General features: G+C 48.0%; 1 protein-coding gene across 1 annotated transcript in view; it reads right to left on the reverse strand.

Annotated features, from left to right (window-relative positions):
- UBA1 (ubiquitin like modifier activating enzyme 1) overlaps window positions 1-15,357 on the reverse strand; it is a 2,903,587-nt gene that overhangs the window by 1,224,703 nt on the left and 1,663,527 nt on the right. The window contains exon 23 of the mRNA XM_044080725.1: window positions 11,126-11,281. Within this exon, the coding sequence (XP_043936660.1) occupies window positions 11,126-11,281 (156 nt within the window). The remainder of the gene's footprint in view (window positions 1-11,125; window positions 11,282-15,357) is intronic.

The raw sequence follows: 15,357 nt of genomic DNA on the forward strand, positions 1-15,357 counted from the left end.
TCCACTGAAGCGGGCATCAGGAGCTGCGAAAACACCTCACTGAGTACAGACAGACTGGTGACTAGCTTAACGGAAGCATTGTCCGCAGTTCTGGGCCTAAGCGGTCTGTCTTTATCTTTACTTTTTTTGGAATATCAGTAGTCAGATGGCTTACCGAAGTCATTTCAAAATATGGACATAGAGAATGAAATAATGTAGCAACAGAGAGCCTGACGAATGGTTTGGGCGTTAAATAAGGCACAAAACCGACAGCGAGGGATGTCATGGTCTGGACCTAAACAGGCGACGCAGTAAAAATGAAAACCTCTGCGAGGTATTCGCTTTCCACAGGCAAGAAAATTGTTAATATTTTCTGACATCGGTTAGAGCAAGAAAAAAGGATCTCCAATGGGGTACTTAGCTTTAGAAGACTTCAGGATTATTAAATTCGCAAACGAAAATTCAGGTAGCGGCCAACCGGCACTTGCTAACTGCTTCGGGCTCCTCAGCAAGAAACACTGATGTAATGGCGGCGGCTGCCTGTTTTTATACCCCTGACGACCTGCTGTCAGTCCTGGAGAGACAGCATCCAATGCAGAAATACTAAGTCTCTGGTATTCAGGCTGACTGAGGGCTACCTGCAGGCAGAGAACCCAAGTGTGATGACTGCAACAGTAAAACATGAAGAAAATCAGATCTGTGGAATACCCCACCTGTGGCTCAGATCTAGGAAAACATCGCTTGACAGCATCCATTCGTGACTGTCTGAGGTGGTTCTGCTTAGTGAGTCTGCCCGACTATTGTGTTGTGATGGGATGTAGGCTGCCTGGAGGGAGATCCCCTGGGAGATGGCCAGATCCCATACCTGTAGAGCTAAGCCTGCAGAGGAGGTAGGACTTCATCCCTCCTTGCTTGTTCAAGTACCACATCACTGTGGTATTGTTGGTAAAGATCTTCAGGGTGCCCTGTCTGAAGAAAGGCTGGAAGGGCTTGCAGGGCAAAAAGAATGGCCGACATTTCTTTGATATTAATGTGCCAATGTTTGTGTTTGTCTGTCCACAAACCTTGCTCCATTCTTGTGTCCAGAGTCGCTCCCCAGCCCAGATCTTACACATCTGTGTGCATGATTTAGGAAGGGGAGGACATTTGCAGAGGGAGGCCTGGGTTCTGGGCAACCTGGGCCAACCACCACTTCAGTTCTTGGTGGAGGCAGGGGAGGAGTGGGATCTTAAACTTGAGGGTGCGAGTGCTGCGTCCATACCAAGCGCAGATAACAATGCATTTTCCTCGTGTGTAGCCTTGCCAGGGGTAGCATGGGAAAAAAGGCTGCCAAGTCCCCAAGGAGTCTGAGGAATTCCCTCGCAGTCAGGATGGGTGAGAGGAGGGCAGATTGTAGATGGTGGCTCAAAGAAATAAGTTATGTACTCACCATAACGTTCCATCCGAGTAGGTAAACTTCATTTGTCAGCAACCTATGGATTATCGGATCCATATCGGATCTGAGCCAGCAGCTTCCAACAGCTAAGATCCGAGCTCCAAGCTCCTCCCCCTTACCCATAATCCCCGGCTATCCCTTCTTGACCTCATATCGAGTTTGCTTATCCATAAACCATAAGATACCAAGAACCACCTCCATACTCTAACTTAGAGACAATCCGCCATAAAAGCAGGAGTCCTTTGAACATCCATATAGGTTAGGGGGACGGAGGGAGGGACGGTTGCTGACAAATGAAGTTTACCTACTCAGATGGAACGTTATGGTGAGTACATAACTTCTTAATCTGAAGTAGTTAACTTCATTTGTCCATCAACCTATGGGACAAAGTCCCCAGCTACCCAATTCTTGGGAGGTCCTCATGGAAGAATGTTCCGGAGCAGTGCAGAGCCAAGGGATGCTCTCCCTCTGGAAAAAATATCCAACTTGTAATGGTTTATAAATGTATGAGATGAAGCCCAAGTGGCTGCTGAACAAAATGTCATCCAACGACACCCTAGATCAAAAAGCAGCAGAGAAAGAAATCTACAGAGTAGAATGGGCACGGACTCCTTGATGTGCAGGCCGGCCAGAACTCTCATATGCCAAAAGAATACAGTGGGAAATCCATCTGGACAATGTGACTTGATACAGGTTTTCCCAAAGAGGATTTAGCAAAGGATACAAAAAGCTGGTCTGATTTCCTGTGATCAGCTGTCCTGTGCAAATAGAATCTTAGTTGCCTATGTACGTCTAGAGAGTGCAATTTGTATTCACCTTTGTTCTGATAATTTGGAAAGAAGACTGGTAAATTAATAGATTGGTTGATATTAGACTCCGAAGCAGTTTTGGGCAGAAAAGAGGGATTGGTCCTGAGTGAGACTATCTTTGTGAAAAATCAAATACGGTGGCTTGGCGCAAAGGGCTTGAAGCTCAGAGTCCCTTCTGGCCGAAGTTATGGCAACAAGAAAAACTGTCTTCCAAGATAAGTATTTCAGATCCACCGAAGTTGCAGGCTCAAAGGGAGGAGCTGTTAGAGACTGAAGTACAAGAGTTAAATCCCAAGGAGAGACTGCAGCTTTAACAGGAGGTTTTAGTAGGTAAGTGCCTTTTAGGAAGGTCTTACATAATTTGGACGAAGTCAAAGGGCCGAGATCACTGCCAACATGAGAAATTGCAGCCAACTGGACTTTGACCGTAGAAGAGCTAGCACCTTGGTCGAATAATCCTGACAGAATCTAATACTGCTGGCAACGGAGCTGTAAAGGGATCCATGTTCTGATGCTCCGCCCAAATAGAAAAATGCTTCCATTTGCTATTATAAATTCTTCTAGGAGATGGCTTGTGAGCGGCTACTAGAATAGCCTTAACAGGGGACGAGATACCGGGAGTCCTAGCTATCACTGGAACTGGATCAACCAAGCTGTGAGCTTGAGGTTGTCCAGATTCGGGGTTGACAGGCCTGATGGGTGAGAGATCAGATCCGGGATGGGATCTACCAATCCATGGGAGATTCACTAGATGAGACCATAGATATGGGAAACCAAGCTTGACGAGGCCAGAATGGGGCAATGAGGATTATTCTGCTCCCCAACTGTCTGGATTTCTGTAAAAACTTAACATCATGGGCAGAGTAGGGTAAGCATAAAGTAGACCGGGTGGCCAAACATGCACCAGAGCGTCTCTGGGGGATTCCCCGGGTGGGGGAATTACAGCGAAGTAGTCGTTGCACTTTGCATTCGAAGGAGAGGCGAAAAGATCGCAACGAGGTTGACCCCATTTGGAGAAGAACTGCTTCGCTACTCTGGGGTTCAGAGACCACTCGTACGGTGAGAGGATGGTTCGACTCAGTCTGCCAAGATGTTGGACCATCCCGGAATGTGCGTCGCTATGAGAAAGCGGTTGGTGGACATCACCCATTCCCACACTCTCATGGCCTCCAGACAAAGTGGATAGGACCTGGTTCCCCCTTGTTTGTTGATATACCAGACTACCGACATGTCTGTCTGGATCGCAATTGTCCCAAAGGGAAGAAGGCTCTGAAGTGCTTGCAACGCCAAAAGCACCGCTCTCATCTCTAGGACATTGATATTCAATGAGGTCTCCGAATGGTTCCACGTGCCTTGGGCGGTCCTGCCCAAGCAGTGCCCCCCCCCCCCCACCAGAGGCGAGAGGTGTCCGTGGTCACTGTGGCTAGAGGGGACACAGAGAAGGGGCGCCCCTTCTGGAGGTCCGGGGAGTGGAGCCACCATAAGAGGGCATTCCTGCACACCCTGCTGAGAGGAACGGGGAAGCTCGGGGGATGTCACAGGAAGGACCACTGGACTTGCAAAGTCCATTGAAGAACTCTCATGTTTAAGCGCGCCATGGGTAGTAGGTTGATGGTTGCCGCCATCGAGCCTAGAGCCCTCAGGACCAATTCCGCAGGGGGAGCTGGGGATTGTAGAGGGGCCAGTACGTGGAGTTTCAGAGTTAGTAGCCGGTTCGGAGTAAATAAGGCTAGAAGCTGGTTTGTGTTCAATCTGGCTCCGATGAAATCTAGGATTTGAGTTGGAAGACGGGAAGATTTCTCGATGTTGATCGTGATCCTCAGCCGGGGAGCTAGATGGAGAAACTAATCCCTGGCAGTGCATAGTAGATGCCTGGTGGGGGCGGTCAGGAGCCAGTCGTCCAGGTATGGAAAGACCTGAATTCCCTGGAGTCCCAGGTGGGCCGCTTCAACAGTTAACACTTTGGTGAACACCATGGGGGCTGTGGTGAGACCAAAGGGAAGGAACCTGAATTGGTAATGGCTGGCTCAAAGCTGGAAGCGGAGAAACCTCCTGAATAGTCTTGTCCATCAAAATGTGGTAGTATGCATCCTTGAGGTCTATGGAGCACATCCAGTCGTTCTCCTGCAGAAGGGGAAGAATGGATTGAAGGGTGACCATTCGGAACTTTTCTTTGGCTACTGACAGGTTTAGGAAGGACAGGTCGAGGATTGGTCTTAGGTCCCCCGTCTTTTTTTGGCACCAAGAAGAACCTGGAGTAAAAGCCTGATCCGGACTGGTCTGGGGGGACATGCTGGATTGCTCTTTTTTTCTAGCAGCTGGAGTATTTCCTCGGCTGGCACCTCCCTTTGATTGGGTGGGACATCGGGGAGGCTTCGGGAACTGAGAGGGGGATTGAGAAAGGGGATCTTGTAGCCTCTGGATATGATCTGAAGCACCCAGTGATCTGTTGTAATGGACTCCCAAGCTGCCAGGTGCCTCGAGAAATGCCCCGCCGACTGCCTCCAGAGTGGAGCAGTCGGGTAACCCCTTGCTGGACCCAAAGTTCTTCTGGCCCCCTCTGCCTCTAGGGCGGCATCCACCCTGTCCTCTTCTGCCTCCGAAGGACGAGGGGTCCGGAGCGAAACGGGACTGTTCAGACTTCCGGAACCACATCATCTTCTGTCCCTTTTAGTTCCTGGAGAAGGACCTCTGGGGAGCAGCGAAGCAGACTCAGACGGCAGACAACGTCTTCCTGTCTTTCTCACTCTGGACCAGTGTATCGCGTACAGTCTTGCCAAAAAGGACAGAACCAAACGGGGCATTTGCAAATGATGCCTTAAAGGGTTCTGCAAAATCACAATGACGGAGCCACGCCTGTTGCCGTAGGATGATGCCCGCTCCGCTAGCTCTAGCGGCTCCTTCCATGGCATGGGATAGTAACCGCATAGATGTACTGGAGATGGATTTGAGTGTGGCCATTCGGGTAGAGTACACTTTCATGTCCTCTGCCGACATGGACTCTGGGGGCGACCCAGCGTATACTTTGATAAGATCCCGCTGGAGCCATATCATGTGTGCCATATAATTCAGCGACCTCACAGAAAAGGTGGCTGAAGTGAACACCCGCTTCCCCAGACGGTCCATCGTCCGAGACTCATTGTCTGGAGGATGGACTGAGGGACTCTCCTGGGCCAGGTCCCTTTTGGTGGCGGCCGCCACCAACATGGCATCTACCAGGGCTCCCCTTGCTCCAAAATGACTTGTCCGAAGGGGTACTGAGAATTTTGCCTGGCCTCTTCGGAATGGGCTCCACAGTGTCCGGTTCCTTCCATGCCCTGGTAGTAATCAGGTCTACCAGGGGATCGGCGGGAGGGGACACCCAAGAGGTAGACAGGCCTGCTTCAAAAGCCTCCAGAAACAGACTCGTCAGAGGAAGGTTTTTGGGCAGACCACCCCCCTCTGATCCGAAGCATCTCCATGATGTCTCCGAAGGAGACGTCTTCGGGGGGGGGGGTGACCTTGGGGAACCTTCCCCTTCCTCCAAGTCTGTGTCCTCTGTCAAGGACTCAGGGGAGTCCAAGTGCCTCCTCTTGCACTTGTGTTTGTGAGGGACCTCCTCGGGGGGAGCTGTCCAAAGAGGCTTCACCAACCACATCCTGTTCCAGCAAGGGAACTATCTGGGACATCTGTGCAGGCTGTCCCTGGGGCCGGGTGATAGAAGGTGGACCCGTCTGAGAGGGAGTGCAGGGTGGAGCCGGGGGCCTGGAATCCCTCGACAAAACCCTCTCCATGACATTGAACGCCGAAGGAGAGCTGCTCTCCCTAGGATCCAAGAGCAGACCCTCCCTCGTATCCGACGTGTGGATCGGAGTCGGCGCCGACGCGGTCGGATCCGAAAAGCCAGTATGCTCCGACCGAAACGGAGCCGAAGCCATACTGACACCTCCAGATCTGAAGCTCAGCTCTCGGCTCAGAGAGCTTGGATCCGAAGAAAAGGGACCAGAGAGACTTGAAGATGCCATCGGTGCCGACAGTCCCCCGGCTCAGACGATACCCCGGCTACGAACCCTGGTAGTCGGTCAGAGAAGGAGCAATCGGGGGTCGAGCTCCCGGAGGGGAGGCAGGAGCACTCCCATCTGCAGCTGGGCCTGATGGAACCTATGCATCATCCGGTCCAAGCCTGCATCGGACAAACTCCGGGTAGACCTAGATGAGGCCAAGTTGGGCCGGGAGTGCCGCCTCGGTGACCTCGAAGGCGACCGGGTCTCCTCCTCCTCTGGCGAAAAGCGGGGTGAACGGAGCCGGGAATGAGAAGACTCGGAGGCCCTGGGAGGAGAAACCCGTTTGGCTGGCTGGGCCAATGCAGAAGCTTCAGCCAGCTGCTTGTGGTGCTTTTCCCGGTTCCGTTCTAGCTTCCTTCTCCTCTTGGCCCAAGGTGGGAGGTTGTCCTGGGCCAGGGGAAGGGGAATAGCAGGTGGCGCTGCCGTGACAGGTGCCACGGAGGGACTGGAGGACGAAGCCGGGTCCGGGGGCAGAAGTCCCGCCAGAATCAGCTTCGACCTTCGGTCCTTGAGGGCCCTGGGGTTGAACGCTGCGCAAATAGTGCAGCCGGTGGAAAGATTTTCAACAGCAAGGCATAAAACCCACCGAGTGTGGCCATCTGCTGGGGACAGCTTATGGCCACACTTGGTACACTTTGAAAAGAATGTTTTGAGTGCCTCTGCCATACCTACAAAAAAACACACCCGCTAGGCCCCAAAACCACACACCTTAACGTGCACACGAGGGGGAGGGAATAACACTAAAAAGATAACTAAACACCAGGTTAAGAAAACGTTAATGCTACTGGGGAACTATGCTAAATCCACACACACAAAAATCTGTTTAAAACCAAGAAAAAGGAGATTTTATTTCTCACAAATTCGACAACCACCACGCCTGGAAGCTCAATCAAGCTGCTGAGAGAACCGCGGCAAACTAGATCTGAGGTCAGGAAGGGATAGCAGGGGATTATGGGTAAGGGGGAGGAGCCTGGAGCTCGGATCTTAGCTGTTGGAAGCTGCCAGCTCGGATCAAATATGGATCCGATAACCCACAGGTTGATGGACAAATGAAGTTAACTACTTCAGATGTACTTTTTCTCTGGTAGGAAGCCCATCCTGAGGTCTGTCCTGATTCTGCATCCTAGGAAGACAATCTCCTGTGTAGGATTTAGATGGGGTTTGGGGAAGTTTATGAGGGAACCAAAGAGACTGCAGCAGGAGCTCCTTTGTGTGGGAAGGGAGGGTTTGTCAACTGCTTGAATGAGGTAGTCATCTAGATAAGGGAAAATTTGCACTCCTCTTGTCCTGCAGTAAGCAATAAACTAGGACTAGGCATTCTGTAAATACCCTTGGTGCAGTGGACAGTCCTAAAGGCAAGGCACAGAACTGAAAATGAGAGGAGCCTGCTTTGAATCTGAGGAATTTCCTGGAGGATGCTTTTTTGGGGAATTGCAGGTAGCCCTCCTTGATGTCCAGGGTCAACATGAAGGCAGTGGGGGGAGGAGGAGAAAGAGAATGGGAAGTATTATCCTGAAGGAGTGGAACTTCATGAAGAGGGTAAGACTGGAAAAGTTTCTGGAGTAGAAGCCTTTCCCTCGAGCTGGGGGGCGGGGGGGGGGGCAAGTTCTATGGTGCCTTTGAGTAACAGCTCGTTTAGGACGTCAGATAGAATAGACCCTTGACAGGGGGGTGGAAGAGGGATAGGAATTCTTGAAGGAGGAGAGATCCAAGACATGATGCAACCTCCTTCAGGATGGTCAAAACCCATTTGTCGGATGTCACTAGGATCCATGCAGGGAGGCAGTGAGAGATGGGAAGATAGCGGTATGGTGGGATGAGGTGGGAGAAGAAAGTCAGTCAGTCAGACACTGCATGCCCTTTCTGGAAAGGGAGGTCTCTGGGCAGTTGTAGGAGGAGTCCTACGCTGAGTAGACGGTCTCCTGTGGGGTCTTCCAGACCTGGAGGGGGCAGAGGGTCTAGAAGTTTTCCTTATGAATTTGTGTCTTAGCTGGGTAGTTTTTCTGGAACTTTGGGACGGGAGAAAAAAGGAGATGCTTTAAGTCTTGGAGTTCTTTCCCTTTTTGTTGGAGTTACCTGGAAAACGTCAGCCACCTTGGTGCCACAAAGGGCAGAGTGATCCCAAGGGTGCATTCAAGAATTTGGCCTTGAAGTAATCCGAGAGGGGCAGTAGACACAGCCAGGAGTATCTACTCAACACAGCAACAGATGCAGCTGACCTGGCAGAGGACTAAGCAGCATCACAGGCACACCTGAGAGAGTACTTATCAACTTGAAAGATGAGTCCGAGCAAGGAAGACAGGGATGCCTTTGCAGCAGAGTCAGGGATATCACGGAGATATTTAGAGGCTTTGCCTAGTAAAGCCAGAGTATTTGGCCATGTGTGATGTGTGATTCGTAATTCGTAGCCCTAAAAGCCAGATGAAAAAAAGTGTAAATCTTCTTTCCCCACCTCTCCATGGCCTTGCTGTCTATCTGCAGGCAGGACAATGGTAGTAGGGAGAAGCTTGGTAGCCCTATCAGTAGCAACAGAAATAGTAACAGGGACTGCTGGGGGGCACTTGAATAGGAATTCCTCTGCATCAGGTGCCCTATAATAATTTGTCTGCCCTTCTAGGGGCAAGGTGGCTGGGAATCTGGATTCAAGCATGTTGCAGAAAAAGCACCAAGAAGGCAGGCTGGACAGGTGGAATAGGTGCCGGGTTAGGAGGTTCCATCTGGATCAAGCCATAGAATCTTTTTTGGGCCTCAGACATGTCTGAGCAATCCCACTTAAAATGTTCTTTCACAAGACTGTGTCCCTGACAGCAAGGTCTTCCACAGGAGAGTCAGGTTCTGCAGAAGCTTCTCCCAGGGATTCCAAACCCCAGAGGGGAATAAATCTGTGAAGGGTAGGACAAGGAGTCTTCTCAGGAGTCTGGCATTTCCTCCTCTGCAGGGTGGCTTGGTGTTTTCTCAAGCAGGAGAGGCCTTGGCTGAGAAGAGGTGGAGCAGCAGAAGGAAGGTCTGCAGTAGGCCAAAGGGCCAGAAAGACAGTGTAGAGGCTGTGGCTGAAGGCCTGCCAGTCAGGCAAGGCTTCCAGGGTTGGTGGAATATGCCTAGTCTTTTGTTTCTTCTTGGTAGGCCTAGCCGGGGTCTGGCTGGCGGTAGGACCAGAAGTCACAGAAGGAATGGCGGAGACCTGGTCCAAAGCACCCATCTCTGTTACTGGTTCCCCCCTGGTATCGGAATCCTCCCCAGATATGTTGTCCGCTCTGGATTGTGCGGCCTCTGGATAGGTACCCGCTTAATCCGAACTTGCGGATGCCAGTTCCTCAACAAAGCTAACGACGGCTACATAATGAGAATCAGCGGAGGGAGGTGCAGGAGAAGTAGACGGCCATCTGGGTTCGGCCCTCTTACTGGGTCGTTCGGATGGGGCATTGGAGGCAGCTTCCAAAGTGAAAGCGATCTGTGTAAGGCGTTGGTTTTCAAGGTATAAGTAGAGTGCCTGAAGTTGGCGACGAAGGGTCTTAGGAATGAACGACTTACAAATGGCACAGATTTTATAATCATGATCCCTGACCAAACAAAAAAGAAACACTGGTCGTGGGTGTCTTTATGGGGAATTTGGCGACCACAGTTGCACTTGCTCTTACCGGACATTAACAGACTATAGTACTACAAAAAAGGACTGAAATAATCCCCAAAGGGGTACTTCTTTATCCGAAACTGATCCAATATCCACAAGTAGCAGGGACACCTGGCGTACGGCTGGCAGCTGATAAGTTCTTAGGGCCGATGCATGCAGACATCACATTTATAGCCCACGTACCTGTCAACATGTCAGACGTCCGATGCGCCTTCTGGGACTGCAAAAGCTTTGAAAACCTGGCTGGACAAGCTGATCGGAAGAAGGGTATACCCACTAGTGAATACTCCCAACACTGAACTTTATTGCCTTCTCCCAAAACAGGAGAAGACAGCGTTGTTCATGAACTACTAATGGTTAGCACTCTTGTGCGCAATTTGGGTAAGATTACTAGGCTTTATTGAAATATCGGTGGATCAAGTACTTTTTTCCTGGTGTAGGTGTGATTTTGGACTTGGTACACTAATAGCTGGGGTGTGGGAAACAGTTCTTCATACTTTGGGGTGCCAGGGGGTCTTGGCCTTGCCCCACTACCAAAAAAAAATATATAAAATGCTTACATTCATATGCTGTTCATTTGCGACTGCAGTTGTTTAAGGGCCATCACAAATGAGTAAATAGCTTGACAAGGAGAAAAAATAGTTCAGAATGGTATCTTTCTTCAGTTATGCACAACAAAGCACAACTCAAAAGTACAAAATGTATGCGGAACACCTCACACACAATTCAAAACTGTTACACTTACCACCTTAAGAGTACTTAAATCAGAGATACTTTCCCATTCACCAGCTATACATTCAGACTAGCCCAATACCCTTAATACTCACTGAAAAGGTCATAAGTTCATATACAATATTTCAATAATGATGCTAGTCCCCTTTGGATATTTTTATTGTCTTTGCCATGTGTACACTAAGTAAATAAAAAAAAAATGTATTTGACAAAAAAAAATAAAAACAATCATACCAGATTAAAATAACCAGCACTCAAATACTGGTGAATACTGAAGCTACATTAATTTGTCATCTACTGTAATAGTAAAGGCAATGATACAGCCAACACTTAAGGAGACTGATAACGAAAAGAATTTTACACTAGATCAGAGAAGAAAACATTACAATATTTTGATAGTGTGACTTCTGCAGTAAATTCACTGTAGATAATTAAACATTAAAGGCATATATATGCAGCATCACAAAAGCAAAGACCTGCTTTATCATTTTCTTACCGTAACATCCCAAGGCCGGAAAAGGAACTGTCTATTAAGATTGGATTTTTCAATGGTGTCCATATCAGTCACAGTAATATCTCCACCTTCTCCACAGGCCAGTCCCATCATTGCAAAGTTCTTTAGAAGCTCACAGCCAATAGCACCAGCACCAACCTGCATGAAAAGATAGTTGAATATAGTACATTTAACTTCCCATTTTAATATAAAAAAGAATGGGGGAGGGGGCTGGCATAATGGTTAAGGTGTTCACCTTACAGACATAAGGTGCAGGGTTCAATCCTCACATGGGGTAATTGGCTAAGCTTAAAATGGCCCACAGGGGCAGTTAGCCTAGTACTAATCTATGAACCTATGTCTTATCTCAGAAACAGCATCCTGGCAGCATTCTATTTTTCTTCAGGAAATGAATAAACACAACCAATGCATGCTTACTAATCAAAACTTGCTACCATATTTTGCTTTTGTAAAAAAACAAAATGATCTCCAACAACTTAATTCTTTCTCCCAAGATCTTTGCACGTTATTCTGCTAGCTCTAACTTGGTTGAGACAATTCCTGCCATGAAAGCACAAGTAAATGATTAAACGGCAAACAAGCTGCTTGTTGCAAAACGTTCAAGAATTAGGCGTCCAACAGCATATTCACTTTGGATGCTAGGAAGATGAGAATGTGGCTTTTTTCTACACATTAAGTGCTTAGTTTCACCTTTCAATACTGTCACTTTACAGGAGATTGTAAATCATGGTTCACTTGGACTGAGCGACTGCTAACGCAGATGTAAAAAATCCTGTAGCACTTCTCAGATAGGTGGGACATTTTAAGTACAATGAAAAAATCAACACCTACTAACAACTCAATCACTGGAAAGCATGTACAACAGAGACTGAGTTTTGTACAATAAACAAGTCCAACTCAATAACCAGCTTCACCATCAAATATACATCCAAAATAAACAATCTTTTATGAAATTCTCACAGGCTCTGGAAATTAAAGATATGCCAATCCTGTTATCTGCCATTCTGACAGGGATTATGAATGGATTTCTGATCATGGTAAAGTTGTATCTGAACAATGGACATCAACCAATTCAATGCAAGTGAAGTGCAGTGCAAGACATGAAATGCAACATCTAAGATGAGAAAGAAAAGTTGTGTAAAATCTTACCAAAACCATAGATGGCCTCTTCCATGTTGCAGTATTCCACATATGGGTTTACTCTTCTATTGCATGCATCCGGCCAGTATTCCAAAGTTTTTCAGTCCTTCCTACTGTGTCGGACATCTGATGTGGCTGATAGGAACGTGGGCCTTAAAAGTGACATCAGCAAGCACCAGCCCTCAGAACAGAAGCCCCAATTGGAGCCAGTCCTAAATGGGCATAACTTGTCCAGTGCCACCCGGAGGAGCAAGTTCAACCTGACAGGAGGAGAATGAGGGTGGGAAGGAATACTGCCAACATGGAAGAGGACATCTATGGTTATAGTAAGATTTTACACAACTTTTCTATGTCCTATTAATATGCTGCAGTATTCCACATATGGGCGGGTGCCACAGCTCACTAAGAATGGGGTGGTGGTCTGGTAGAGCTCTCCAGGAATCCAAGGAGGACAGCCCTGGCAAATCCTGATCTGGCACTAAAGATATGGTCCAGCTTGTAGTGTTTGGTGAAAGTGTGTACTGATGACTAGGTAGCAGCTTCAAGAATGGTGTTAGTGTCTAGTCCCTTAAAAATGCTCCTGAAGAGGGCTATAGCTCTTGTGGAGTGGGCATTAACAGATCCCTGCAAAGTTTTACCTTGGAACTGGTAGAAAAAGGTAATGGCCTTGAAACACCCCCAGCAAAAAGCAAATACACATGATACAATATGCGCCAAACAAGGAAAAAAGGTAAAAGTCAAGAGAAGTCAGGGGGCTGGAGTGAGGGTAAAGTACAGTTTTGTACCTACCATAAAAGTAGATGTTAGAGTGCTCATACAGCTGCAGTCATTACAGATGGGTTATCCTGTCGTCAGGCGGGTCCCTCGGTTGGCCGAATTCCGAAGTCTAGGTGCGGCGTCGGTTGTCGTCGCTTCTTCCCTGACTTCAGTGCGGCAGGGGTATAAAAGTGGCAGCCGACGCCATTTTCTTCAGTTTTTCTTGCCCCAGATGTCAGGTGCCCCCAGAAGGAAAGCAAAACATAAAATTAAGCAAACATGCAATATAGATAAATAAAAAAAAAAGTAGTTGCAAGCAAATACACCATAAAAGAATACCCCAGATAGGTTATATGATAAAGGTGTTTGTCCTAAAGCCTGTCCTAAGAGGGGATGGAGGGAGGGTAACCTGGACTGCAGCTGTATGAGCACTCTAACATCTACATTTACGGTAGGTACAAAACTGTACTATGTTCATCGTGCATACAGCTGCAGTCATTACAGATTGGTAGAATCCCAAAGCTAAGTAAGGGTAGTAGGCACCAAGTGGAACTAGGAGGGGTGAGGATGCCCTGCAGGATTGCTGTGGCAAAGCCCACTCTACATTTTGAGTATAGTGGAAGGTGGTAGTGCTTGGAGAAAGTGTGCACTGAACTCCAAGTAGCTGCTTCCAAAATGTCCTTGGTAGGGACCCCCCTGAGGAAAGCTGCAGAGATAGCTGTAGCCCTGGTGGAGTGGGATCTGATGTATACAGGCACAGATTTTCCATGAAATGAAAAACAAAAGCATATGCAGTGGGCTATCCATTTTGAAAATGTCTGTTTGGAAATAGCTTTTCCTTGAGCACCTGTAGCATAGGACACAAAGAGCTGCTCAGATTTCCTGAATGACTTTGTTCTGTCCAAGTAATAATGAAGTTGTCTGTGAATGTCCAAGGAATGTAGTAGTCTCTCCACTTTGTTCTGTGGATTTGGATAAAAGGTAGGTAAATGAATAGTCTGATTCAAAGCTACACTGGATACTACCTTTGGCATGAAGGTAGGGTTGGTTCGTAAGGAAACTCTGTCCTGATGGAAAATGATGAATGGTTGCACAGCCATGAGGGCCTGTAGTTCCAAAACCCTGCGTGCTGAGGTAATAGCCAGAAGGAAGGCTGTTTTCCACAACAAGTTTTGTAGCTCTGTTGAAGAAGCCGACTCAAAGGGAGGCAGGGTCAGCTTTTCCAATACGAAGTTGAGGTCCCAAGCTGGGACTGGTGGTTTCCGTGGGGGATTTATATTTTTTGCCCCTGTGAGGAACTGCCTTAATAGAGGATGTGATAATACATGAGAATCTGTATTGTATTGTGTAGAAATGGCTGAAGTGTGGATCTTGGAGGAGAAGGAAAGGCCACTGTAACATCTCAGCTAGGTACTGTAAAATTTGAGGTATATTTATTACCCAAGGATTCTGGCTCTTTTCTTGATTCCAGGAACAATATTGTTTCCATTTGGCGGAGTAAGCTTTTCCAGAAGAGGGTCGTCTGGCCTCCAAGATGACATCCTGCACCTCCTTGGAGAGAAGAGTCTGTTGGGAAATTAAGGTATTCTCCATGCAGCTAGATTTAGGGTTTTGAGCTGGCTGTGAAGGGTTTTGTAATAGTGCTGGGACAACAGAAGAGGAACTAGAGGTAGGATCCATGGTGGTGAGTGTGTGTCAGGCTCTTTAGGAGAGGATACCAGTACTGTTGTGGCCAGTCTGGAGCATTGAGAATCATTTGTGGCCTCTCTGCTCTGGCTTTTAATAGAACTTTGGTCAGTAGAGGAAGAAGCGGGAAGGCATAGACTGTCAATGTTGTCCAATTGAAAGAGTGCGTCCACTTTCCAGGCCTGTGGATGATAGGTCCTTGAACAAAATTTTTCCAACTGGTGATTTCTGTGGGTAGCAAATAGATCTAGGTCTGGCTGTCCCCATGCCAGAGTTCTTTGAGAAGACTTGAGGATGCAACTTCCATTCGTGAGGGCCTGTCATATTTCTGCTTAAGCTGTCTGCCAGTATGTTTTCCTTCCCTGGCAGGAATTGTGCCTGTAGTTGAATTTGTAATTCCAGTGCTGTGTTCCACAGGGTCATGGCTTGCCTGCACAGGGGGTATGAATGAGTTCCCCCCTGTTTATGTACCACATGACTGTGGTGTTGTCTGTCCTTATCAATAGCTGGCCTGGATGCAGTAGGTCTTTGAAGGTCATAAGAGCATTTTGCATGGCTAGCATCTCCTTTTGGTTGATGTGTAGGCACTTCCCTTTTTGGAACCATTTTCCCTGAAAGCACTGATCTTCCAT

Source organism: Protopterus annectens, chromosome 8.part0 (assembly GCF_019279795.1).
Source record: "Protopterus annectens isolate FY-2018-M chromosome 8.part0, PAN1.0, whole genome shotgun sequence".
Taxonomy (NCBI): Eukaryota; Metazoa; Chordata; order Ceratodontiformes; family Protopteridae; genus Protopterus; species Protopterus annectens.